The sequence below is a fragment of the Antedon bifida genome, chromosome 1 (genome assembly GCF_963402885.1).
Source record: "Antedon bifida chromosome 1, ecAntBifi1.1, whole genome shotgun sequence".
NCBI classification, from domain to species: domain Eukaryota; kingdom Metazoa; phylum Echinodermata; class Crinoidea; order Comatulida; family Antedonidae; genus Antedon; species Antedon bifida.
Window position 1 is genome coordinate 24,841,624 of NC_136226.1, and position 24,697 is coordinate 24,866,320.

At 33.3% G+C, this 24,697-nt stretch overlaps 3 protein-coding genes across 5 annotated transcripts in view; 2 read left to right on the forward strand and 1 right to left on the reverse strand.

Moving 5' to 3' along the window:
• The window catches only part of LOC144847017 (protein O-mannosyl-transferase TMTC2-like), a 58,582-nt gene extending 50,096 nt beyond the window's left edge, over positions 1 to 8,486 (forward strand). The window contains exons 7-11 of the mRNA XM_078703592.1: positions 304 to 382; positions 1,619 to 1,740; positions 4,044 to 4,125; positions 4,485 to 4,663; positions 6,337 to 8,486. Coding sequence (XP_078559718.1) covers positions 304 to 382; positions 1,619 to 1,740; positions 4,044 to 4,125; positions 4,485 to 4,663; positions 6,337 to 6,525 — 651 coding nt within the window. The 3' untranslated portion in view covers positions 6,526 to 8,486. The remainder of the gene's footprint in view (positions 1 to 303; positions 383 to 1,618; positions 1,741 to 4,043; positions 4,126 to 4,484; positions 4,664 to 6,336) is intronic.
• A 2,767-nt stretch (positions 8,487 to 11,253) lies between these two features.
• On the reverse strand, positions 11,254 to 19,215 carry LOC144851179 (periodic tryptophan protein 1 homolog). Its single transcript, XM_078708755.1, has 12 exons — positions 19,165 to 19,215; positions 18,134 to 18,203; positions 17,799 to 18,006; positions 17,194 to 17,279; positions 16,712 to 16,811; positions 14,316 to 14,411; positions 13,489 to 13,616; positions 13,148 to 13,377; positions 12,691 to 12,802; positions 12,233 to 12,403; positions 11,892 to 12,039; positions 11,254 to 11,776 (listed from the first exon to the last, which is right to left on the reverse strand). The coding sequence occupies exons 2-12, from the start codon at positions 18,197 to 18,199 to the stop codon at positions 11,601 to 11,603; spliced, it is 1,521 nt and encodes a 506-aa protein (XP_078564881.1). The 5' UTR covers positions 18,200 to 18,203; positions 19,165 to 19,215; the 3' UTR covers positions 11,254 to 11,600.
• Positions 19,216 to 19,479: 264 nt separating this feature from the next.
• The window catches only part of LOC144847367 (ADP-ribosylation factor GTPase-activating protein 2-like), a 53,195-nt gene continuing 47,977 nt past the window's right edge, over positions 19,480 to 24,697 (forward strand). For 2 of the 3 annotated variants that reach the window (XM_078703678.1, XM_078703670.1), the window contains exons 1-7: positions 19,480 to 19,583; positions 20,929 to 21,047; positions 21,247 to 21,319; positions 21,827 to 21,958; positions 22,751 to 22,904; positions 23,080 to 23,106; positions 23,747 to 23,868. In XM_078703678.1, the coding sequence (XP_078559804.1) occupies positions 19,518 to 19,583; positions 20,929 to 21,047; positions 21,247 to 21,319; positions 21,827 to 21,958; positions 22,751 to 22,904; positions 23,080 to 23,106; positions 23,747 to 23,868 (693 nt within the window). In that variant the 5' untranslated portion in view covers positions 19,480 to 19,517. The remainder of the gene's footprint in view (positions 19,584 to 20,928; positions 21,048 to 21,246; positions 21,320 to 21,826; positions 21,959 to 22,750; positions 22,905 to 23,079; positions 23,107 to 23,746; positions 23,869 to 24,697) is intronic. The other variant, XM_078703688.1, reaches the window with a different exon arrangement.

Sequence of the window (24,697 nt, forward strand, 5' to 3'; positions counted from 1 at the left end):
GTTAACTTATTTCTCCATGTATTTACCAATGAACCAAGCATTTGATAAGTATTGTACTATATATAAATTGTTGTGAAAATAGCTTTAAATACCCTTGAATTATTGTTGAATATATAAACATGGAGAAAATAGTACACATGGTATAAATAAATAATACTTTAACAGTTGACAAACAGTTAAGCATTGTTCAATTGTCATTGTAGTTAATTAGGCGCTTAATATAAATACCTATATAATTATATATTGTTATCATATCCATTTCTAACTGATTCACCTTTATTTACTTTTCATTTGCTTAATTAGGCTGCAATTGATGTGTTCTCAGCCGCTCTCGAGAGACGGCCTGATTATTACCTGCCTCAGAGCCTGCTTAACATGCTTGGTAAGTATGGACTAGAGAGAATTGAAATGTGTAAATTAGCGTAAACGGGAAGATAATTCTTACCTGCAACAAGGGTGTTATAGTCAATTTACCAAAGAAAATTGGCGATTGAATCCCTATGTAGCGTTTGCTCAACACTTTTAGCTAAAGTTGGAAGCATTAACTAGGTCATAGTCATACTTAACGCTAGATTCTGCTACTTGTGCATTGTTTACAAATTTGCAACAAAACAAAAATGAATCCGTATAATATAGGGTAGATAGATGGCGTCCAAGAAAATTATGTATGACTTGAATGAAGATATATAGAGAAATAGTAATATATTCAATGCAATTTACTCACTAAGTATGTTGTAACCTATATTATGATACCCAGTATCACCAAGGGCCTTTTCTATATGACTTAGTTTATATCTTATTTAAAGATAATAAATATAGACAACTCGTTATCAACTTGAATGGATTCTACTTATTTTTCTGTATTACCAGCAAAGCAAATATTACATTAGTAGTACCTTACTTTAGTTTGAGGATGGAGTAAATAATACTTGTGTAAACTTTGTTTATTAGCTTTATTAATTATTTTTATTAAAAAAATTGAATATAAATCAATATTTCTATCGTGATATTTCTACTTGGAATTGAAAATAATTATCGCTCAAAGATTTAATGATGCGTAAGATTATTCAAAGGTTTTTGCAGTTTTTATAAAGAAAACAAATAGCTTGTTTTTTTGTACTTCAGCATCCTTGATACATCCTACAGTATGGTACATATTTTAGTACAATACAATGAAAAAAAACAAATATTGTTCCTGAAAAAGATTCAAGTAAATCTGGTTTTATGGTATTTAAACAAAGAGAGACTTTTGAGTACAATAGAAGATTAGTAGAGCATATCTCCATATAAATTGTTTAAAAGTAAAGTGTTGGCCTTCATGGTAATAAAATAAAAGTTAGCGGTCTATTGTAAAGCCTGGGAGATTGAATGTTAAGGATCTTTTAAATGATATGATTATAGTGTGAGATTAATTTTTGATACTTATTTGAGTAGTGAGTAATTGGGGGTAAGCTCTAAAAAGCAATAAGCACGTTTCATTAGATATCAAAAATAATAATAATAATAATGAGAACTTTTGAAATGGGGGTTTATGACAAGGACATCAACTCATGATATTAACAAATATTTTAAACCTATGTCAAATGTGAAAAACCTAACTCTTTCTTTTTCTACTCAGGTGAAACATATGCAAAACTTGGCGATGCAATAAATGCCGAACATTTTTTCAAAGAGTCATTACGGTACAAACCGGACCATGTGCCTGCACACTTGACTTACGGAAACCTGCTTGGAAAAACGGTAATTAACCAACCTATAATAACATTAACTTGTATCTTTAAAACATTTTATTATTTACTGTAGGCAAGTATTGTAGATGCATTTACTTCACAAATAGGGCTTTTACGTGGTGAACTACATTTATATACGTTACATATGCTTTTGCTTTCTTCTTCAATTGATATACAACATGGAGAATTGAAATCATTTAATCTTGTTGGTATGAGTGGTTTTTGGTTAATTGTGAATACTTCCTGAAGATAATGCAAATCCAGGAAAGAGGGTATTGAAGCGATGTAGATGTACCCAAGCATTTAGTAGGACAGGGTCAACACCTTCAAGTTATGTCACCACAAATGCTATATTCAATATTATATTAATATATTATACTAGCAGGTACCCGTCTAATAGACAGGCACCATGATAAATTAAGTGCATCTAGAGAAATGGCCCATGATAAATTAAGTGCATCTAGAGAAATGGCCCATATGTGTATGGCCCTGTTTCTGCTGCCAAGAAAATACCGTATTTTATACGGTATTTTTTGAATACCGTATTTATACCGTATTTTTTTGGCAGCAGAAACTGCGCTCATAAAAAAAATACCGTATTTTGTATACCATATTTTCCCCACAAAATTTGTGGATAAAATACGGTATTTACAAATTTATACCGTATTTTTTGTACCCTTTTCTGCTGCCAATAAAAAATACCGTATTTTTTTTGACCTGCGACATAAGGTCGTACATACATCGTGTTTTTATTTTCTGTCGCTGTCAGCTGTTTTACACACGTGTATAGATATATTCGGCGAAAATGTGGAGCGAAGACGTCACACTATTAACTATATAAATTTGTGTGGGGAAGGAGGGTGTGGGGAAGGAGGGGAAGTTAAATGTCCGGCCAACTAAAAGGTAATAAAAGGGACAACCACATTTATAAAGACATTTCTAAAAAAATAAAGCAGGAGTACGGAATAGACTTGTCTCCAAAGCAAGTAAACTCAAAGCTGAAGAGCCTGCGAAAGCAGTACAACATTGCAAAAGACAATAACTCGGGGAGGGAACGAATTACTTGTCCCCATTACGATGTTTTCTGTGCTCTCACAACATCTCTATCACTAGGGCTAGCCTGTTGAAAGTGAGGCGTAACTTCCTTTATTGCGACTTTTAATTATCGACCAAATAAATGAATGGCAATTTGGGTAAAAAGGATGAAATTTAACACGACCACCCAAGAAGTATTGTTAGCAGAAACGGGGTACTAAAAAATACGGTATAAAAAATACCGTATTTTATACCGTATTTTTATACCGTATTTTGAGCAGTTGCAGCAGAAACAGGCCCTATATTGAAGCGATGTAGATGTACCCAAGCATTTAGTAGGACAGGGTCAACACCTTCAAGTTATGTCACCACAAATGCTATATTCAATATTATATTAATATATTATACTAGCAGGTACCCGTCTAATAGACAGGCACCATGATAAATTAAGTGCATCTAGAGAAATGGCCCATGATAAATTAAGTGCATCTAGAGAAATGGCCCATATGTGTATATGGCACGTCATTGTGAGTGTACGTATAGTACAGTATATATATTATAATATAATGCTGAATTTATGTTGTGAAACCTCTCCTATGTATATGTAAACTTTGATATCTATAATAACATAATAATAATAATAGTCAATTCTTATATAGCGCATATAAGCAGGCTCTCAATGCGCTTTCAAAAACATGAGAGAATTATTAAAAATCACACATATTTGCTAGTGAAAATGCTAATAAAACAAAACTAAATTCTAGATACGAGGACCTTATATTTAAAACTAACAATTTTAAAGTAAACTTCTAATAATACCATCACTATTTATAAACTTAGACAGCAAGTTACACTTGAGATGATACGGTGCCACAAGTATTACGAATCATTAAAGCGTAGCAATAGACCAGGCGATACAAACATTTTTACTTGGCCGACTCGTCGCACAAGTTGAAACGTTTCCATCAACACAGACATGAACTCAATTTGCAAAGTAGACATATCACATTTAGATAGGTTCAACTACCTCTAGAGGGATTCAGACAAAATATTTATTATTAAATATTTTATGACACCCTAGATGAGTGTGGAAAGAGACATGAATTATTACGTTGTTGTTGATTAAATATATCATGTTGATTATAAATTCAATTCAGGAGAATCTTCCACAATATTTCATCATATTTAATTTAGAATACACATAATTTTTATTATTTATATATACTTTGTTGACGTTTTTATGATTACTTATATTTTGTTTAATATTTATTTTTTTAGAATCGTGCATTGGAAGCACAGAAGATGTTTAACCATGCTGTGGAATTGGATCCAACAAATCCAAGTGTATACCAACATTTTGGTAATAGTTTAATCTAGAAATTTATGTGTGGTCACCCTATACTAAAATGTTTGGATAATGAATGAATTTAAATCTCCATGGGTCTGTTCCTGCTGCATAGCACCGAATAAACCGTTTATTTCAACATAGATTTAAAATATAATTTTATATTATTATATTTAGATAAAAATAATTCCTGGAAGTACATTTTTATTCCGGAAGAAAGAATTTCCTGAAGCCTGGGAATTTAAAACCTGCTTGCAAACATTCGGAAGTTTCCAGAAAAGTCTGTCCAAAAGGAAGATAATATATATATTATTATTTATAATGATTTGTTCCAAACTCACATTATTATGCTTGTTTTTATTTTATATTCATAGCTCAATTTTTAATGGATCAGAAGCGTTATCAGGAAGCTATTGCACTTTACCAGAAGGCAATGTCAATGGTGTCAGAAGATTTTGAAGTTGTTTTTAACTTAGCCAATGCATACAGACAAGCAGGAATGAATGTGGAGGCAGAAAAATACTATAAAATAGCTGTCAAGATAAAACCTACTGTAAGTTTTGATATACGGTTGAACACATTTTAAGTGTCCCCTTAATAGAGGTGTCTGTTGTAAAATCTGTTTGATTCACAGGATGCTGTACCCTTAATAAAGGTTTCTCGTGTCCCAAAGAAGGGGTTCTACTGTGTTAGTAGTAGTTAGTAGTAGTGACACTGTAGAATTTTCATCTTGTCAAAATCAGCCACAACCATACAAGACTTAGGACTTTGTTGGATGGGTGTAAACATTTTTTAAAATAAATAAATTTTCTATAATTTAATTTATCTATATTTATTTATTTATAATGAATTGAGTAAAAATGGAGTGTAAAATATATGTGTATATGATATATGATATGTTTCTATTTTTATATGCTATTAAATGGGGGTGCAGTGGCACTAATGAAATGCTGGTGGAAAGAAATTATTTAACTTTGCATTTCAATATGTAGTATGTTATTATAAAATCATTCTCATACAAAACGATTATAACATGCAGTTCATGCTATTATATTTAATCTTTTTAACTTATAATATTTGAACCTGCTATTGAAGCAGAACACATACACATTGAAAGTATTTTTAAAATGTAATATAATTCTTATAATTCTCAAATTATTAAATATATGATATTATATCTGCCATTAAAACGTTAATATTTCTAAATGATTTCACAATTTTAGTCACTAAAATGATAATAAAAATGTTAAACTTATATTTAGAGTTAATGATGTTTTTATTCAAAAAATTATGTTATAGTTACACCACTGGTTTCATACAATATTAGCAATTAAAGTTATTACAATAAAAAAAATAACAACTTTAACTGCCAATAAAATTCCTAATCTGTTTTGAATGTTTGAAATTATTGCCCAAACAAATTTCTTTTATTTTTTCTATTTTTAGTAATTCTGAAAGTTATGAGAAAACACTAACTGTCGATAAAATTTACATTATGTCGTAGATGCTAATTTGATCGGCTGAATATCAGTGTCTGCTCTGCATGTTTTGAAAAATTATACTAATTATGTTCTTAGAACAATATTTCCGTAAGCCACTGTAACGTAATAATGGTGGATTGGCTATTAACTTTTTGCCAACAAAATTTATTTTTAAAGTAATTTGTATAGGTTTGCATAGGCTGTATTGGAATAGTAGTACATTCACAATAGTATAGAATGAAATAAATACCGTATTCTAGAGAGCACAGTGGAAAATGAGAAAGCACTTGATTTATTGCTCTCATTATTCTTGGTAGATATTGATTTACAGAAATATGAAATATGAATTTCAAAAAAATGTATACTGCCCTCATTGGCTTAAAAAAGTTTTTAATGATTTTAAGGACTAAAATGCATTATCCCATGCATATTGTATTTGAGGTGTTACATAGCGGTAGACGTTACTGGTCCATCATCTCTTGTACAAATAGGTTTCGTAACAGCTTTTATCCATCTGTCATTCGGGCACTGAATGCTTGTCAGTATACCGTACAAGAGTTATCATTTATCTGTTTTTGTATATCTCAAAACAAACATAATTTCTATGTGTATTTTATATGCAAATGACAATAAATGGAACTGAATGAATGAATGTAGTAGTAGTTTGTAGTACCATATATTTCATGTTTAATAATATTTCATGTTTAATTTGATTTATTTATTATTGTTTTATGCTTATTTACAGTCTTCAAATGGTCACATGAACCTAGGTGCTATTCTACATCTCAACGGAAAGCTAGAAGAAGCTGAATCAGTGTATTTGAAGGCATTACAACTTAAACCAGACGACCAGATAACTATACAAAATCTACGCAAACTACGAAAGTTGTTGGCCAGACAACAGGATAGCGCATCTCTTAACAGTAGAAGATAGGGAAGGTGTTGGGTTTAGGTTACAAAATATTTAATTTAATCCGTATAGGTTACCTAATTATAGTAAGTTATATAGCTGCTTTTTACACATACATATATTTATGCTACCATGAAGAATTTCTCACTTTTTATTTTTAATATTAAATATAACTTATTACATGATAATATAAAACAAACTATGAAAAAGGTGAAGCAAGCAAGTTCTAGTTAAACATGCATATTATATACAAAAAAACAAAAAAGTGCTCACATATGAAAATCACAAATATGAAAACGTCTGGAATGTCAGCCATCGGACACCGGTCAATCAAGATATATATTACCCAAGGAATATTTGTCAAAACTTTGTTCAAATTTTCCGGGACTTATTTGCGAATAAAATAAATCTTTTTATAATCTATACATGAAAACGGTTAAATGATAATTTTACGTATTTCATAAAACTTTCCGCAAGAACAAGCCCATGTTTTGTCTAATGGAGTTCCTTTATGTGATGAGAAAATAGGTATATTTTGGAGTAAGATATTGACTTCAAACTTCCAAAGACAAAATCCACTAGCATCTTAATAGCTTTTTTTTGTGAGCTGTCATGCATCAACTACATCACTTCTTTGGTTTTAGTCCTGTCTAGAAATTGTGTTAAAAACAGCTTTTATTCGCCTCAACCAGACTGAATGCCTTGGCTGCTTTGTTTTTTTAAATGTCAAACTCTACAGGATGGGTAAATGCTAGATAATTATCAATTTATTTGTTTATTGTTCTAACCACATAAATAAGACTTGATCTTAATACAACCACACCCAGTCCATGGCACCAGTAACATTAACAGTAATTAGGTCTAAATCCACCATTGTTTACTGGTGTTTTCATAGATCATTTATGTAACTTAATAATTTACTTATTTATTTCAATGAGCACATCTGCCAAATAAGGTTACCAGCCTTGATTGTATAATGATATTATAGTGTTTGTCTGAAATAGAGTTATTACCTGTAAGTTAATTAAAATTAATCTTAATTTGCATGATGCCATCAATAGGCTTTATCTTTAACATGGACTAACAAGCTGAGGTACTCTGGTGCTGTAATGAGAGCCATACTTAACCCCAGTTGGGCTTGTTTTATCCTTTGCCTACTAACTTATAATTAATGTAGTCCAAACTAGTCCAAATTATCATTATTATTAGTAAAGTATATATACCTATTTCTTTCAAAACTGGCTAACACTCTCTCAGAGTCGGCAGTAGACTTGCCCTAAGTCTGTATTTAATTTTTACTTTTTTATGTTATTCCACCAGTCGGCATTTCGGTTTTGTTTCCCGAGCTCAAGTATTATACGTATGAAACGCCATATGTGCCAAAATATTGATCTTTTTACCAATATTAATTAGTTGAAATACAGTCTAGAACCAAGACTAAGTCGGCAGTAGAACTGATTGTTTGACCATAATGCTGTTTATATTCTGGAGAGCTTGTCTATCTTTAATAAAAACAAACCTTTATATGCATCATGATATACATTCCTATGCATCAATTAGCTAGACTATTGCAAATTAGTTGGCATCATGAAAACCTGTAAATAGTTTAAAGAATATTTTTTGTTATTGTAGATAAGAGAAAGTGCAATGGTTACTTCAACGATTGATAAAATATATTAAATACATGTGGTGTAATAGAACATTTGTTCTAAATATAATTGCCACATTTAACCCCCCACCAATTTATAATGTTTTCCAAAACACTATCAAATTTGTTTGGTAGATTAATATTAGTGATATTGATATTTAGTTTCCACAATTATTATTTGGAGCATAATGATCAATTTGGTTTTATTGGATTAAATAAATTAAATTTTAGAATTATTTTAATAGGCAAAGTTTATTAATTTTATTAATTTAAATAGCAATATTTTAAGAATTGAGATATATGTACTACTTTGTATGCCAATTAACGAGCATGTTTGTATGCAAAATATTAAATTTTATGTAATGAAAACAAATATGGTTAATGTTTCATTTTTTGACCACTGAATGAGAGCCTAGGCCTATTGTTTTTTATTCAAGGAATTCTTTTGGGACATCCCTATTCAGGGGACACTTTGTTAGGGTCCCGAAGGTGTCTGCTAGGCAGCTCTACTGTATTCCCTATTCCTGTGAAACAAAAAAAAGGCAATATATGTTTTAACACTAGGCCAACCACTATTAAGGGGACACTTTATTGGGTTTTATTTATGTATGTTCTTCTGTATAAATGAGTTTAAGGGTCATCCTCTGCTATCACATTTTTTGTAACTTTTCTTTTTCCTCAACTTATTGATGTACATGTTTTTTGTCTGCTTTGTTCATATGGATAGCAACAAATATTACAATTGTAATTACAATATCAAAATGCTATAGCGACAATCTCTAAATAATACATTTTGAATTAAGACACTGTCAGCCCTAGACACTATCTTGTTGGTTATCACATTATCATTGGCTAACGAGAATTTCAAGCTTACACACTACTGTAATGTCAGATGTCTCCCATAATCAGTTTGATAATAATTACTACTTTTAGACCTAGTGTATAAAGTTATCTATTTTATGCTAGACATGGTTATTGTTGTTATTGCAATGATATGTACAGTGTGACATCTTCATCCTGTATATGACATCTTGCTAGAATAGCAATTCATTTCCTTTGAGTTGCAGTTTACAATTGACTAAACAAAGTATGTATCATGTTTATTAAACAGGGATTTAGTTACTTAAATTCAGGGTGGATGATCTTCTTAGGGCGACATTTAAGGTAGGTAGAATTTACCTCACTTCATCCAAATGCCTAGCAAAATTACATCCATGATTACTAAACCTTAGTAGACTAGAGGTAAAGTAGCCTGTGATGGCGGACACTGAAATAAAGGAAAAGGTATATATTCTGGTCCTCAAGCTTAACTGGAAACTGAGGAAATTTGGATTAGGCCCTACATGGACCCCCAGCAGTGCAGCGCCTACCAGATCAGCACACCGGGAGACGATCCCCTACTTTTTTTGAATAGTGTACAAAGTTCTTTAACATGCACTATATGTACACAGGACCAACATCTTAACATCCCATCCGAAGGATTAGGCAATGAGAGTAAAGCGTCTTGCCTAAGGATGCAATCAGTATGGTACAGATAGGCTCGAACCCATGCCTACCACATACTAGTCTGATATTATCATTACTTCATCACTTTTCAAAATATACAGCACTCAACGCGATTCCCAGACGGTCTCCCATCCAGAACGCAACTGGGCCAATGTTGCTTAACTTAGGTGAAAACCAGTGTTTCAATGCAGTATGGCCATATATATAAACCCTGCGACTACCTTCATTTTTGGTTCACAATCCTTAGTGTTATGCCTAAATAAAATAACAATTTGGAACATCTGGAAACCTTAAATGCAAAAGTAGACCTCTGTATTTATAATACCAGTCTTGGAAAAAAAAATCCAGAAACAATAAAATACCATACAAATGATAATTTTCATCATAAATTATATACACCTAATACAATTAAAATGTACTTTCTATGATTCATAAATGGTTATCTTCAAAATGACCCACTTGTAGTGACCTTTGCATGATTTTTTTCTCCCTTAAATGTATTTTAAAAGTATCCTACTGGACAAGGCATGGCACACTTCTTTGTAACCTTTAAAATGACATAGTACTTCATCCTTGTGTTATATTTATCCTCGGTTTTCTAATTATCTTTGATGTTGACGCAACTATTTTTGTTATCATCTTATCGCAAAGATACAACAATCATTGATAGGTTATTGGCAATTTTTATTTTATCTAAACTTATTTCATCGCATTTGTTTGAAGAATATAGATGCATGACAAAATGAATTGCAGATATGAATCAGCTAAAGGTAACCCAGTATGTCTTTGGAGACGAGTAGAGGGTACCCCCAGGATACTGATGCACACATCATTGACAGGATGAGTCAGAACTTACTAAAATTCTGACACTAATATTGTAATCTATTCTAAATTAAGTTTTACACATATTACAAGCAAATCAGTTTCCGTTAATAGAGTTGTGAAACCAATCTTTTTAGACTCAATTGGTAAAAATTGGTCCGATTTTAGTTATATCACAATTTGTTGAAAGGGGTGTAATACCCATACTTTCAATTGCATACTTCTTTTTGTTTCAAATCTATTGGTTTGCTATATATCTTCTTCACTCCTCTGACAAATCATTGCCGTTATTTTTTGGAACGAACTCCGACCTTTTTCAAACATTCACCCACTTTGGATTAACTTAAGATTAATTTAAAAACTTATTTATTTAGCAAATTTCAGGATGCAATGCTCCTTTTATTTTTTAAAATTACCTCAATATAAATGATTATTATTTAATTTACATGTTTGTTTATAAAAGTACCCAGTGTGATGCCTATTCTTCCAGCTTTTATAGTTCTTTTTAGTCTATTATTTCTTAGAATTTTATTTTATTTTTGGGTAACATTTCTTTTTTTAATAAGCTATAGTATAAAGCTCTGTCTACACTATCAAATTAGTTTGACAGAAAAAGTGTAATGTGCCCAAATATGGTAGTGATATTCCCAAATGTGGTAGTGATATGTCCATATATGGGCACATCATATTTTTTTGTCACAGAAAGTTTGATTGTTTTTAAACAGAGTACTTACATCAAATGTTTCATTCTCCATCAGAAATCTTTATTATTTCTGTTTTCTAATCTTGAAATTATTATTTTTTTTTTTTTGGTTTTGCTATAAAAATACACATCACAAATGATTGACACTAAAGAACTATTTTTTTTGTGTAAAATTTTAATTTCCGTTACTTTTGTTACATACTGCAATCAAAATGACTAGCAGGATCTACACATCCATCATTTAAATGGGTAACATGTCCACAGAAATTACTATCAATAGTTGGCTGTCTGTCTCAAAATCAATCACAGGCAACATGTACAACCATCTATGTTGCCTGTGAAATCTATAATTGACACTTTAAATTGTCTTTCAAAGATACATATATAATAGTAATTGATTGATGAATTAAGACTGCCATTTTAAAATTTTGCAACCTTTTTCTTCTTTTTCTTTTTCTTGCCATCCTTCAGATTTGATTTATTTACTTTCTTAAATTTTTCTTGCATCATCTCTTCCTCCTCATTATTTTCTGCAGCATCGTTTGACATGTCAGGTACAGGTTTGTTGTTTGCTTGTATGTTGAACCTTTTATACACTACAAAACAAAAGAAATGTGGTTAGGTTTCAAAACTAGCAATGTACCAGCAGTGCTGAATGGAGTCTGTAGGATAAATGTTATCGATGTGTTTAATAAAAAGACGACATTTTACCTTCAGGTAATGTGCGCAAGTCAAGAAGTCTGACGCCATCATTTTCACCTCCCAATGCCAATACAGTAGGTGAATTTGGATTACTACCTATGCAGTTGATTATATTCATCTTCATATCTTTTGAGATAACCAACGCTGGTTTATTATCCTGAAAACAATATAGATATATTTATGTTATAAACACTCATTAAATATTCTTTTTTTCTCATCTGCAAAATGTGAAAAGCATAGTTCCTAGTAATCTGACCAATCACAAGCAATGGTTAATTTAAACCGTCGCTTTTCATTGGTCCACTTGGTTGCATCCTAGTGGGAACCAAGTAACGCATTGTTGTACTTACTGTTATGTCCCATACTTTAACATAATGATCAGATGATACTGTAGTTAGACAGTGTTGAGGTTCAGTTGACAGTGTAAGTCCTGTGACTGCTTTCTCATGGGCTTGTAGTGTGAACAGAGGTTTATCTAACCTGACATCAAGACTATATACAAAACCACCATCTGTACTTGCCTACAAATATCAATTCAAACATTGTATTTTAATTGCAAGAAAAACTTCATTACTATTTACTATTTTAAAGATTATATTCTATTTATTGCATAAAGCTCCGTCTACACTATCAAACTTTATGCGATGTACCGATAATATGGACATGATGATGTCATATCACTACCGTATTTGGGCATATCACCACCATATTTAGGCACATCACACTTTTTTTTGTCAAACTAGTTTAATAGTGTAGACAGAGATTAACTATTCTTATGCCCCAATACTATGTATTAATTTAAACTTACTAAAAATGTGTTTGAATTTGAAGGATTCCAAAGAACTCGCTCAATTTCACCGTTTAAATTCCAAGACTTGGAACATTCGTCTGGAACTCGACAATCGTATAAATTTACTATTCTGAAATTTATAAGAAAAAATTAGACAAACGGAGATATTATATTAAAGTCACTCTCCGTACAATTTGTAAAAATAATGCATATATGTCATTTTTTTCTTCAATCCAATTTTTGGTCATAGTGAATAACTAAACAAAAACATTAACAAAATATTTTTTCAGGTGGACAATATATCTTTAACAGTACAAGATATTTTGTTGAAAATATATTAAAAAAGAAAGAAAATATCGTAAGGGTTACATTCTTCACTGTCAATCTTAGTATATATTTGTTTAAATATTTTTAGGGTGGTTGTATACTCTTAAATTATTGCAAACAAAATCAGGAATTGTCTAATAATACGCACTTATCAAATCCACCGGACAACAATGTGTGCCCGTCAGTCGCATGCCAATCAATAGTTTGAACTTTGTCGCTATGATGCCGTAAAGTAGATGCGACTTGTGTAGTACCAAGATCCCACAATGCAATAGTCTCATCTGTCGATGCACTCGCCAGAATGTGATTAAAATTGTGATTTGACGCCAGATCTAACACTGCACCAGAATGACCAATTTTTGGTTTTTTAGTCTTTTTCTACAAAAAGAAAAAAAAATTACAAATTATATTTTTATATATAATTATATATTATTAAAAAAAATAACATTTTATTTACACAATGAAAAACTTAAAATGTATTTTCTTTACCTCTTTTTGACCCTTTTTCTTTTTTGATTGAGGTTCCCCTAATATAAAGGAAGGTTCTATTGCATCGATTAAGTCCAAGTCCCATAGTTCAATCACTGATGACATACTACCAATAGCAATCATGTTTCCTAAAAACATAAAATACAATAAAAGTACAATAATATTTCAGTTTAGTTCAATTTAATTTGTTAGCTACCGATGACATCAAGGGCAAATATCTGCATATAAACAGACAATACAATATAAATACATACTAAAAAAAATACCATTATTTACAATTGAGTGCAATTTTAAATCATTCTGAAGGGCAGAAAAGGGGTTAATATCGAACTTATAGGCGAGAGAGTGAATGTGGAACAGTAGAGTGGAGGAAGAGGGAGGTCTTAGCATGGAACCTGAGATGGGAGGAATGTTGGTTATTTCGAAGGGACAAAGACAAAGTTCTAATGGTGGAAGAAACAAGTTGAGAGGATGATCCAATGCAAATCTCTCCTCCGCATGACCCATAGCATTGCATACATTATTAGTCACTTCATGATTAAGCCCATAACTTCCATACTATACACATTAGGTGCCATTCTCCTCATGATTAAGCCCATAGCATTCCATACTATACACATTAGGTGCCATTCTCCTCATGATTAAGCCCATAGCATTCCATACTATACACATTAGGTGCCATTCTCCTCATGATTAAGCCCATAGCATTCCATACTATACACATTAGGTGCCATTCTCCTCATGATTAAGCCCATAGCACTGCCTACTATAAGAAAAAGTACATTTATGATACAGTATATTATGAAATTACAGAAGGACTACAATACCTGAGGAACTACCTTGAATCCATTCCAATGACAAAGGAAATGATGATAATAACAAGTCATGGTGGACGTAGAATACATGGTCTTCTTCATTATAAACTGCAAAATACCACATTATTATTATTACCATACAAGTCATATGTATTTTAGTATGCCTTGGTTTTACAATTTGAGGTGCAGCAAAACAAATTTTAGTCTAAATAAATAATAGTCTATTATGTATTATAAATTTGTCATTACATCATCGTAGAACCCTATAACAAGTGACCCCTAATAGGGGGACAACTTAAGGACTCAAACAAGTGACCCCTAATATGGGGACAACTTAAGGACTCAAACAAGTGACCCCTAATAGGGGGACAACTTAAGGACTCAAACAAGTGACCCCTAATAGGGGGACAACTTAAGGACTCAAACAAGTGACCCCTAATAGGGGGACAACTTAAGGACTCAAACAAGTGACCCCTAATAGGGGGACAACTCAAGGACTCAAACAAGTGACCCCTAATAGGGGGACAACTTAAGGACTCAAACAAGTGACCCCTAATAGGGGGACAACTTAAGGACTCAAACAAGTGACCCCTAATAGGGGGACAACTTAAGGACTCAAACAAGTGACCCCTAATAGGGGGACAACTTAAGGACTCAAACAAGTGACCCCTAATAGGGGGACAACTTAAGGACCCAAACAAGTGACCCCTAATAGGGGGACAACTTAAGGACTCAAACAAGTGACCCCTAATAGGGGGACAACTTAAGGACCCAAACAAGTGACCCCTAATAGGGGGACAACTTAAGGACTCAAACAAGTGACCCCTAATAGGGGGACAACTTAAGGACTCAAACAAGTGACCCCTAATAGGGGGACAACTTAAGGACCCAAACAAGTGACCCCTAATAGGGGGACAACTTAAGGACTCAAACAAGTGACCCCTAATAGGGGGACAACTTAAGGACTCAAACAAGTGACCCCTAATAGGGGGACAACTTAAGGACTCAAACAAGTGACCCCTAATAGGGGGACAACTTAAGGACTCAAACAAGTGACCCCTAATAGGGGGACAACTTAAGGACTCAAACAAGTGACCCCTAATAGGGGGACAACTTAAGGACTCAAACAAGTGACCCCTAATAGGGGGACAACTTAAGGACTCAAACAAGTGACCCCTAATAGGGGGACAACTTAAGGACTCAAACAAGTGACCCCTAATAGGGGGACAACTTAAGGACTCAAACAAGTGACCCCTAATAGGGGGACAACTTAAGGACCCAAACAAGTGACCCCTAATAGGGGGACAACTTAAGGACTCAAACAAGTGACCCCTAATAGGGGGACAACTTAAGGACCCAAACAAGTGACCCCTAATAGGGGGACAACTTAAGGACTCAAACAAGTGACCCCTAATAGGGGGACAACTTAAGGACTCAAACAAGTGACCCCTAATAGGGGGACAACTTAAGGACTCAAACAAGTGACCCCTAATAGGGGGACAACTTAAGGACTCAAACAAGTGACCCCTAATAGGGGGACAACTTAAGGACTCAAACAAGTGACCCCTAATAGGGGGACAACTTAAGGACCCAAACAAGTGACTCCTAATAGGGGGACAACTTAAGGACCCAAACAAGTGACCCCTAATAGGGGGACAACTTAAGGACTCAAACAAGTGACTCCTAATAGGGGGACAACTTAAGGACTCAAACAAGTGACCCCTAATAGGGGGACAACTTAAGGACTCAAACAAGTGACCCCTAATAGGGGGACAACTTAAGGACTCAAACAAGTGACCCCTAATAGGGGGACAACTTAAGGACTCAAACAAGTGACCCCTAATAGGGGGACAACTTAAGGACTCAAACAAGTGACCCCTAATAGGGGGACAACTTAAGGACTCAAACAAGTGACCCCTAATAGGGGGACAACTTAAGGACTCAAACAAGTGACCCCTAATAGGGGGACAACTTAAGGACTCAAACAAGTGACCCCTAATAGGGGGACAACTTAAGGACTCAAACAAGTGACTCCTAATAGGGGGACAACTTAAGGACTCAAACAAGTGACCCCTAATAGGGGGACAACTTAAGGACTCAAACAAGTGACCCCTAATAGGGGGACAACTTAAGGACTCAAACAAGTGACCCCTAATAGGGGGACAACTTAAGGACTCAAACAAGTGACCCCTAATAGGGGGACAACTTAAGGACTCAAACAAGTGACCCCTAATAGGGGGACAACTTAAGGACTCAAACAAGTGACCCCTAATAGAGTTTATTAGCCATAACGTTATTTACGCGTTTATTTACTTTTAAAACATACATCACTCCTCATTATTTCACAGGAAAAGCCCCCTTAATAGCAGTGTCCCAAAAGGAGAGGCTCTACTCTATTTAATGCTTACCATAGATATCTAAATTACTGTAATCTTCTTCTGCTCGGCCAACCACTAAAAGATTATCTGAAGGTTTGATAGCTACATCATCTGCCTCATTGTCACTACCCTATGAAATTAAAATCATCTTTATATAACAAAAGCTCTGTGGCTTAAACAATAATTATTTATTTAACAATGTTTACAAGCCATTATTCTTGTAGTTTCAGGGTACAGGACTGAAACACCAGTGGTGTAACACACAGGGCAAAGGCCCCTGGTTTGCACTCCTCAAGGCCCTTCGACGCTGGGTAGTTGCATTGGACTGCTCATGCTCTGGACCCTTGGGTTCCAGTGAGCACTCATAGCCATTACTCCACTGTGCAACACCCTCATTTACGCAACGCAAATCAGAAACAACAGCTTGAATGGTTCATCACATCGTGATTGGTCAAATTGCTTGTGGCCCGCTAACTTCATTGTGTTGCGTCCAAGCAGGAACAAAGCTTTACCTGGTCTTTTAATGTCATATATGGATCTTCTTTGTTGTCTGCAAATATTGCCAATCCAGCCAATGTATCCGTTATTCCACTACTTCCTGAGAGATACAAATTATGTTAACATTAATCTGAAAGAAATTCTGAATTTAGAACTAGACCAGCTGCAGTTTACAAGGTCTAGTGACCAGCAGTTTACAAGGTCTAGTGACCAGCAGTTTACATGGTCTAGTGACCAGCAGTTTACAAGGTCTAGTTCTGGGTCTAGTACAACCAACTTTAGTCTCATTTTATGCTTGGTACAGCAAATTACTAGCATTTGTTGCCATCTACAGACTCAACAATAATGATATGTACTTTAATATACAGTCAATTCTCCAAATACTGGACTCTCTGAAAAAAGAAACTCTCCCAAAAACCAGACTTTTCTCAAAGTCCAAAAGGTCCCAAATTCATTTTTACCATTAAAAACACATTCTGAATACCAGAATTTCTGGAAAACCAGACATATTTTGCCAGCCCAAAGGTGTCTGGTATTGGGAGAGTTGACTGTATTTTAAAATCAGGTAGTTTTTAAAATCTAGTTTTGGCTATGTAATAGGTCTGATGAGGGGTTGTACCTGTTGCTTCATCATACTTATGCATTTCATAGTCTGCTAACTCGCCATCCTTCTCAGGAGTCTTGCTCTCTCCTGTCTCATCGCCGCTCATGTCCATGTCACTCTCATCTTCGGATTCAAGCTTCTCAATCTCGTTCTCTCCTAGATCTTCCAATTGTTCTTTGGTAGATTTAATTAAACTCTCCAACTGTTCTTTACTTAATGTTACCTGAAAGTAGTGGTGATAATTAGAATAGCTGTGCCTAGGCACTACTGCCGGGGACAAAATATGTTAACATTATTGACGTGTTGAATTTAGTTACTAAATATTATACATAAAACACATAACAAAGTACCTTATCTGGGTCTGCTTTGGCAACACCTCTTTGAATCCACTTCATGCATGTTATCACAGTCTTCATTTTTCTGTAATAATAAATTATTAACAAAAACTATATTAAATAATAGTACAACAAACAATAAAATAACGTTATGGCTAAAGATACGGTACCGTATCCATACTTCTAAAAACTAAAGGTACGGTAATTATAGAGGGCGCTATGTAAGATAGATGTTAATCAAATAGGTTATGACAATGGTTTTCAGCAAGCCAGCTGTGTGGCTTGTGATGAGGCTATGGCTTAATTAAGGGGTTGCAGGTTCAATTTTATACTTTTTTTTTTTTTTAGTTTTTTAATTTAAGAGAGCTTATTTAGAGGGTTAGGTTTTTAATATTTAGGAACGAGTTTTAATATTTAGGAATGAGTTTATATTTAGGAACGAGTTTTATATTTAGGTATTATGAGTTTTAGGAATGCAATTTTACCGTACCTTTAGCAAACGGAAGCACCATCTATAATTACCGTACCTTTAGTTTTTAGAAGTATGGATACGGTACCGTATCTTTTTAGCCACGGCGATAAAATAACTATCAATACTGTAAGTCTGTAGTGTTACTCCTAACACTTCTTAGTATAAAATAAGGCTTAGAAATTAAATACTAATATAATATAGGCTAGGCCTAGCCTAGTACCCTACTACTTGCTATTACTAGCCGCTCTAGTTTATTATTATTTTATTAGATTAATATTATTTATATAATATGCATTCTTAATTATCGATTGTCAGTTTTATAACGTAATATTGCAGTTGGTCGTTTCGTCCTTTTTCAAGTACTCTACACCTCCTCATGCCGCGCACACGTCACAGACAGTAGACAGAACTATAGTAGGCCTAGCCTAAAGATTAAACGCAGGAACACAGAAAAAGCCGTTGATGTATCGTGATTAGTTACAATGTATATTATCATTATTTACTATAGAATAATAATGCACAAAAATGTTTTCAAAATGTTTATATTGAGCTTATTAAGAATTTATTTACCAACCTGTCCCTTTTTCTGGGCCCCGTGTGCGTTTTAAATGTAAAAGCGACCTCAACGGCGACACAAGTAAAGATCTAATTGGGGCGGGGGGAGGGGAGGTGGAGGAGAGGAGTTCCCTCTCCCTACCACAACAATTCAAAGCTGCACGCAACAAATATAAAGCAACAATTAATATTAATTCTTATTAATTTTGATCGGTTATGTAGTGTAAAAAACACGAAATATAAAACAAGTTGCTGATATTGTACTGTATATGATTATTTTATGTTTGACGTGTCATAAATATTAAGTCACGTGATGATTTCGTCATAGGAGGCCGGAGAGACTTTGCACCAAGACACGAGCAATAATTTAGTATGGAGCCAACTAAATCAGATATTCACACCATATTTAAACGTTTAAAGTCTATTAAATCAAACAAGGTACTTTATTAATACATTAATATTTGTAGATATATTGTATTTCACTTTATTATTTCATCAGAATACTGCTGGACGCCGGTAATATAAGCTAATCTAAGCTAGGAAGTAGGCCTGGCCGGTGTCTGTGTGTGTGGCGGCGAAGGGAGGGCAGTCGAGTCAGCAGCTGGAAGGAAATGGATTGCTTCGGAGGCCTGGAAAAAATACCTGCCTATCGGAACATTTTTGTTGATTATTCTAAAGTTCTTAGTTGGCTAGACCACATTTCAAGTTAAATTTTATTTTGTAGGCCTGAATTTAGGGCCTAACTGTTAACTAAGTAAGGCCGGTGCTCGTTCCGTTTCGCACCTGTTTTTATTTCGACTTCTTTTTGACTCCAAACTTGTTAAGTAACTTATTGTGAATACTACACCTTAAAATTGGACCTCATAAGTACTTTTATGAAGAAGAATCACATAAAAAGTAACAAATAAATCCTTTAAATTGATGATTTTACACGCATGTTTCTCGCATACCGTTCGCGAATTTAGCATACTCGAAGTTCAATATTTTTGTTTCTATGGAGCGCCAAAAGTGCAAATATAATAGATAGTTAAAAACTCAGTGGAATGCGTCTTCTTTTGATACATCTATTATTGAAATACACGTTTAATTTTAATATATTTTATCAATAAAAATGCTGTAACATTTTACTGCTAATAATGTGCTGTTTTCAAATATCAACCGACGAATAATAAGAGGAATATTATTTAGATCATTGAGGTATAAACCTACAGTACATGTAATATGATGATGAATTTGTCGATTTTCATTCTTAAAAATTAATAAAAACTGTGAAAACTATGTACAGTATCAACAGTAACATTTTTGTTGCATTGACATTGACAAAATATTTTAAAATTTAACGTAATTTTCACCAATAAATGCATTAAATATACGCATTATACCGAGTTTTTAGCCCTCTATTATGATTGCTCTTTTGGCGCTCCATAGAAACAACAACATTGAACATGGCGTATGCAAAATTCACGAACCGATGTGCGAGAAACACGTCTGTAAATTCATCAGTTTAAAGGATTTATTTGTTACTTTTTGTGTGATCTCCTTCGTTAAAAGTATTTTTGAGGCCTAATTCTAAAGTGTGGTACTCACAATAAAGTTACTTAACAAATTTTGAGTCGAAATAAATGACAGGTGCGAAACGGAACTAGCGCGTAAGGCCTAGCCCTAGCTAGAGGCCTACTAGATCATCCTATTTTCTAACAATTAAAGACTAAAGTGGTTTCTTTATTCTAGACTAAATAAAAACATTTCATGATATGAATTTATGTAATTATATTTTTCTCAGTTATGTTTTGACTGTCGTAGTAACAATCCAACTTGGGCTAGTGTGACGTATGGAGTGTTTCTATGTATAGATTGCTCAGCTGTTCACCGATCACTTGGTGTTCATTTGACTTTTATTAGGTATGTTTATCATTTTTTACTTTTATATACATGAGGATGAGAGCCTGGATAATCTCTGCACATTAGATTGGTTGAGAGAGCTTGAACATGACTTTCCAAATGCCACCAGATTTTTGTTTTTTAAGAACTATATATTATTATGATTGGTACAGTTTACTTTTTAGTTATTTATAAGAATTAAATTACTTTTCTTCTTAAGGTCTACACAATTAGATACATCATGGACTTGGCCTCAACTGAGGGCTATGCAAGTTGGTGGCAATGCCAATGCAGTAAGTACAATTTACCTTAAAAGGAACTTACCGTAGGAAGGAATAGTCTCTTTTAATGTATTTATATCAGCAAGAATTACCAACAGTAAATTAATCACTGTCCTATATTATGAACCAGTTCACCAAGGTAACCTCCTACTCGTCTCGAATAATGAAATGGGCTCTTTAAAGTGCACACGGATTAGCTGTGTACACTGGACCTACAGTTTATAGTCCGTATCCGAGAAGATCAAAACTAGGATCGAGATTCAGCCACTGACACCCACAGCATTGTCATTTTGTCAGTAATTTGCCTTTGAATTTGTATTTTTTTATTGCGATGTTTTTATTGAATTGTACACTGGACCTACAGTTTATAGTCCGTATCCGAGAAGATTTGTTCCACCACCAGAACTAGGATCAAGATGCAGCCACTGATACCCGCAGCATTGTCATTTTGTTAGTAATTTGCCTTTGAATCTGTATTTTTTTATTGCGATGTTTTTATTGAATTGTTTTATTTTTTAGACTGCATTCTTCAGACAACATAACTGCTTGACAAATGATGCTAATGCAAAATACAACAGCAGAGCAGCTCAGTTGTACAAGGATAAAGTTAAACAACAAGCTAGTGCTGCTATGAGGAAATATGGAACAGAAGTAAGTCAATGGTTTCTTTACAATTTGAAACCATTGGAATTCTCATTGAATATAGAGCCATTACATTAAATATGCCTTCATTCCAATTATTATTATAACACTTTTTGACATTGATTATGACTTTTATAAATAACCTTAAAATTGATTGTAAATAAGATTTTGCAATGTATTTTAATTTATTTTTATATAGTATTTATATGCCTTTTTAATATTTATACAAATTATATTCTAAATGTTTTTTATACAATCAGTGCAATAGGAGACCTACTAGATAGTGATTAAGTTTGCTCTTTAGGAATCCTGTCTCTGCCTGGTTTTGTGTGATGTTGTTGTTTGCTCTTTGTCCATGTATTTTTATATTATATTTTTATGGAGACAAAAATAAATGAAATGATTAATTATTAAAGACCTTTTCCACTAAAATCTTTCCCAAAAAACAGTCCATTGTATAAGTGTTAATAATATATAAAAGATACTTATTTAAAACCTTTGTTTTACAAAATCCCTTAGAAGAACTTAGATTATTTTCATTAAATGAAACCTACCAAGAACAAGACATGTATTCAATTACATACTATTGTTTTTAATTCTCTTGTAATTAACCTATTCATGTAAAGCTCTGTCTACACTATCAAACTAGTTTAACAAAAAAGTGTGATGTCCCCAAATATGGTAGTGATATGACCAAATATGGACATCATCATGTCCATATGGGCACATCACATTTATACATTTACATTTGATAGTGTGGCTTCTGTTAACAACTGTTATCATTTTCTCTCCCTATTTTAGTTACATATTGAGGAAATTGCCCACATGTACTCTCCAGAAAAGAAGGAGGGAGACTTTTTTCAAGAGCTTACAAAAGTTGATGAAAAGGCATCTTTCATTCAAAATAAAACAACCAGTGTCCCTACAGCAATAAACAATGGCAAAACACAAGCAGGTATATTTAATATAAGTGCTGAAACAATCAACAGAACAGTTTTTTTTTTCCTGAGCAAAAGATAAAGTCATGTGTTTTTTTTATGTTTATTTTTTTATTTGGTATAAAAATACATTTTACAAAATAGCGGTCACAGACATTTATATTATGTTTTACTTGTTTTAAAAATTTCCAGCAAGCACAAATAAGGCTGTAGACGAAGGTAGAGATATATATCTGTAATTGTTTAATTCTGATCTGAAAAATATCTAGTGCTGTACATATTGTTGCATGCTGAAAACAAAATTCCTTACCAATTTTATCCTTTTTTAAACACTTTTTCAATACTGGGTATTTTATATGAGTCAGAGCATTTTAAGGGATTCTAGACATAGCACTAAACACTCCTTTTTTATCTTTGTGTGTTTTTGTTAAATTATAATGCACAGGCCTTGTCTTTTAAGGCGAGTGAGTGCGATCACCCACCTAACACTCCTAAACTGCCCTTGAGGAGTGCGATTTACAACACGCTTAAATTTGGTAAACTTCTACACACGAAAATACAAACAGCACACCTACAGCACCCCTGAATGTATTGAGGAGTGCAATTTGTAGCACACCTATGATTTTCAAAAGACAAGGCCTGAATGCAATATTTCTACACAATTCCTTTTTTTTTTAAATATGCACAGTTCTTTGAAGATACTTATGCAAGCATGTATTTGAAACAAAACATTTACAATTGTTACCATTTCTTCCTTCATAATTTTCACTACACAGTAGACAGACAGAGAGAGTATAAAACAAAGGCCTGTGTAATCAATTTTATATGTTGTTTTCATGGTCAAAATGTTTGTTTGTAGATGGTGATCCAAATGCAGTTCCAGACGTTTCAGCAGCTTTAGGTACTTCACCATCACAAGTTAAACCAGAGCCTAGAAAATCTATGATTGGAACTCGTAAGCCAACCAGTGCTAAAAAAGGGGTGAGTCTTCATCGCGTTTTTGAAGAACCTTATTTGCCAATATCAAACACATATGTGTCATGATTTTCTAGCAATACTTATGTGTGTGGCGCAGTGTGTTGGATGTTGGACTACTGATCATGAGTTCTGATCGTGGGTTCAACTCCAACACTCACCGCATTGCTCGTATCCTTAGTCAAAACACTTTACTTATGTTTACCTTTCTTCACCCAGGTGTACAAATGGGTACTTTGGGTAAGATCCAAAAATGGCCGGGATAATATTATGTACAGTGCTTAGAGGTTTTTAGGCGCTTTATAAATCCAGGATATTATTATATTAAATATATTATTATATAACATGTCTAGAACCATAACATTTGTTTCCTGTCCGTAGGCAGGTTCATACCAAATGATGTTGGTTTCCATCATATTTCATTTTATATTGCCATAGATTTCATTTGTTTGCTTAATATGAGGTTGTTTGTTAAAGACACATAATTATCTGTCAGTTCTCTGTGCTAGAATAATAAATTATTTAATAACTGTTGTAATGAGAAAATGGAGAAATAAGTGAAGTACACAGTCACCCTTAAATAAAGTAACAAAAATGTTAAAAATATTAAGGCTGCTACACAATAGCAATTGACAATAAATGGATAAACATACATTTTTTCTTACATAAAACAAAAGAAATTAGAAAAATGTTTATTCTAGAAATATAGGATAACCATTTATGCTGTCTTTGATAAAAAATCATTTTTAATTCAAATGATGTCATGATCAATAAAAACAATAATCATGTCATTGGATTGAACAAAATATTATTTTCATCAAATACATAAATGGTT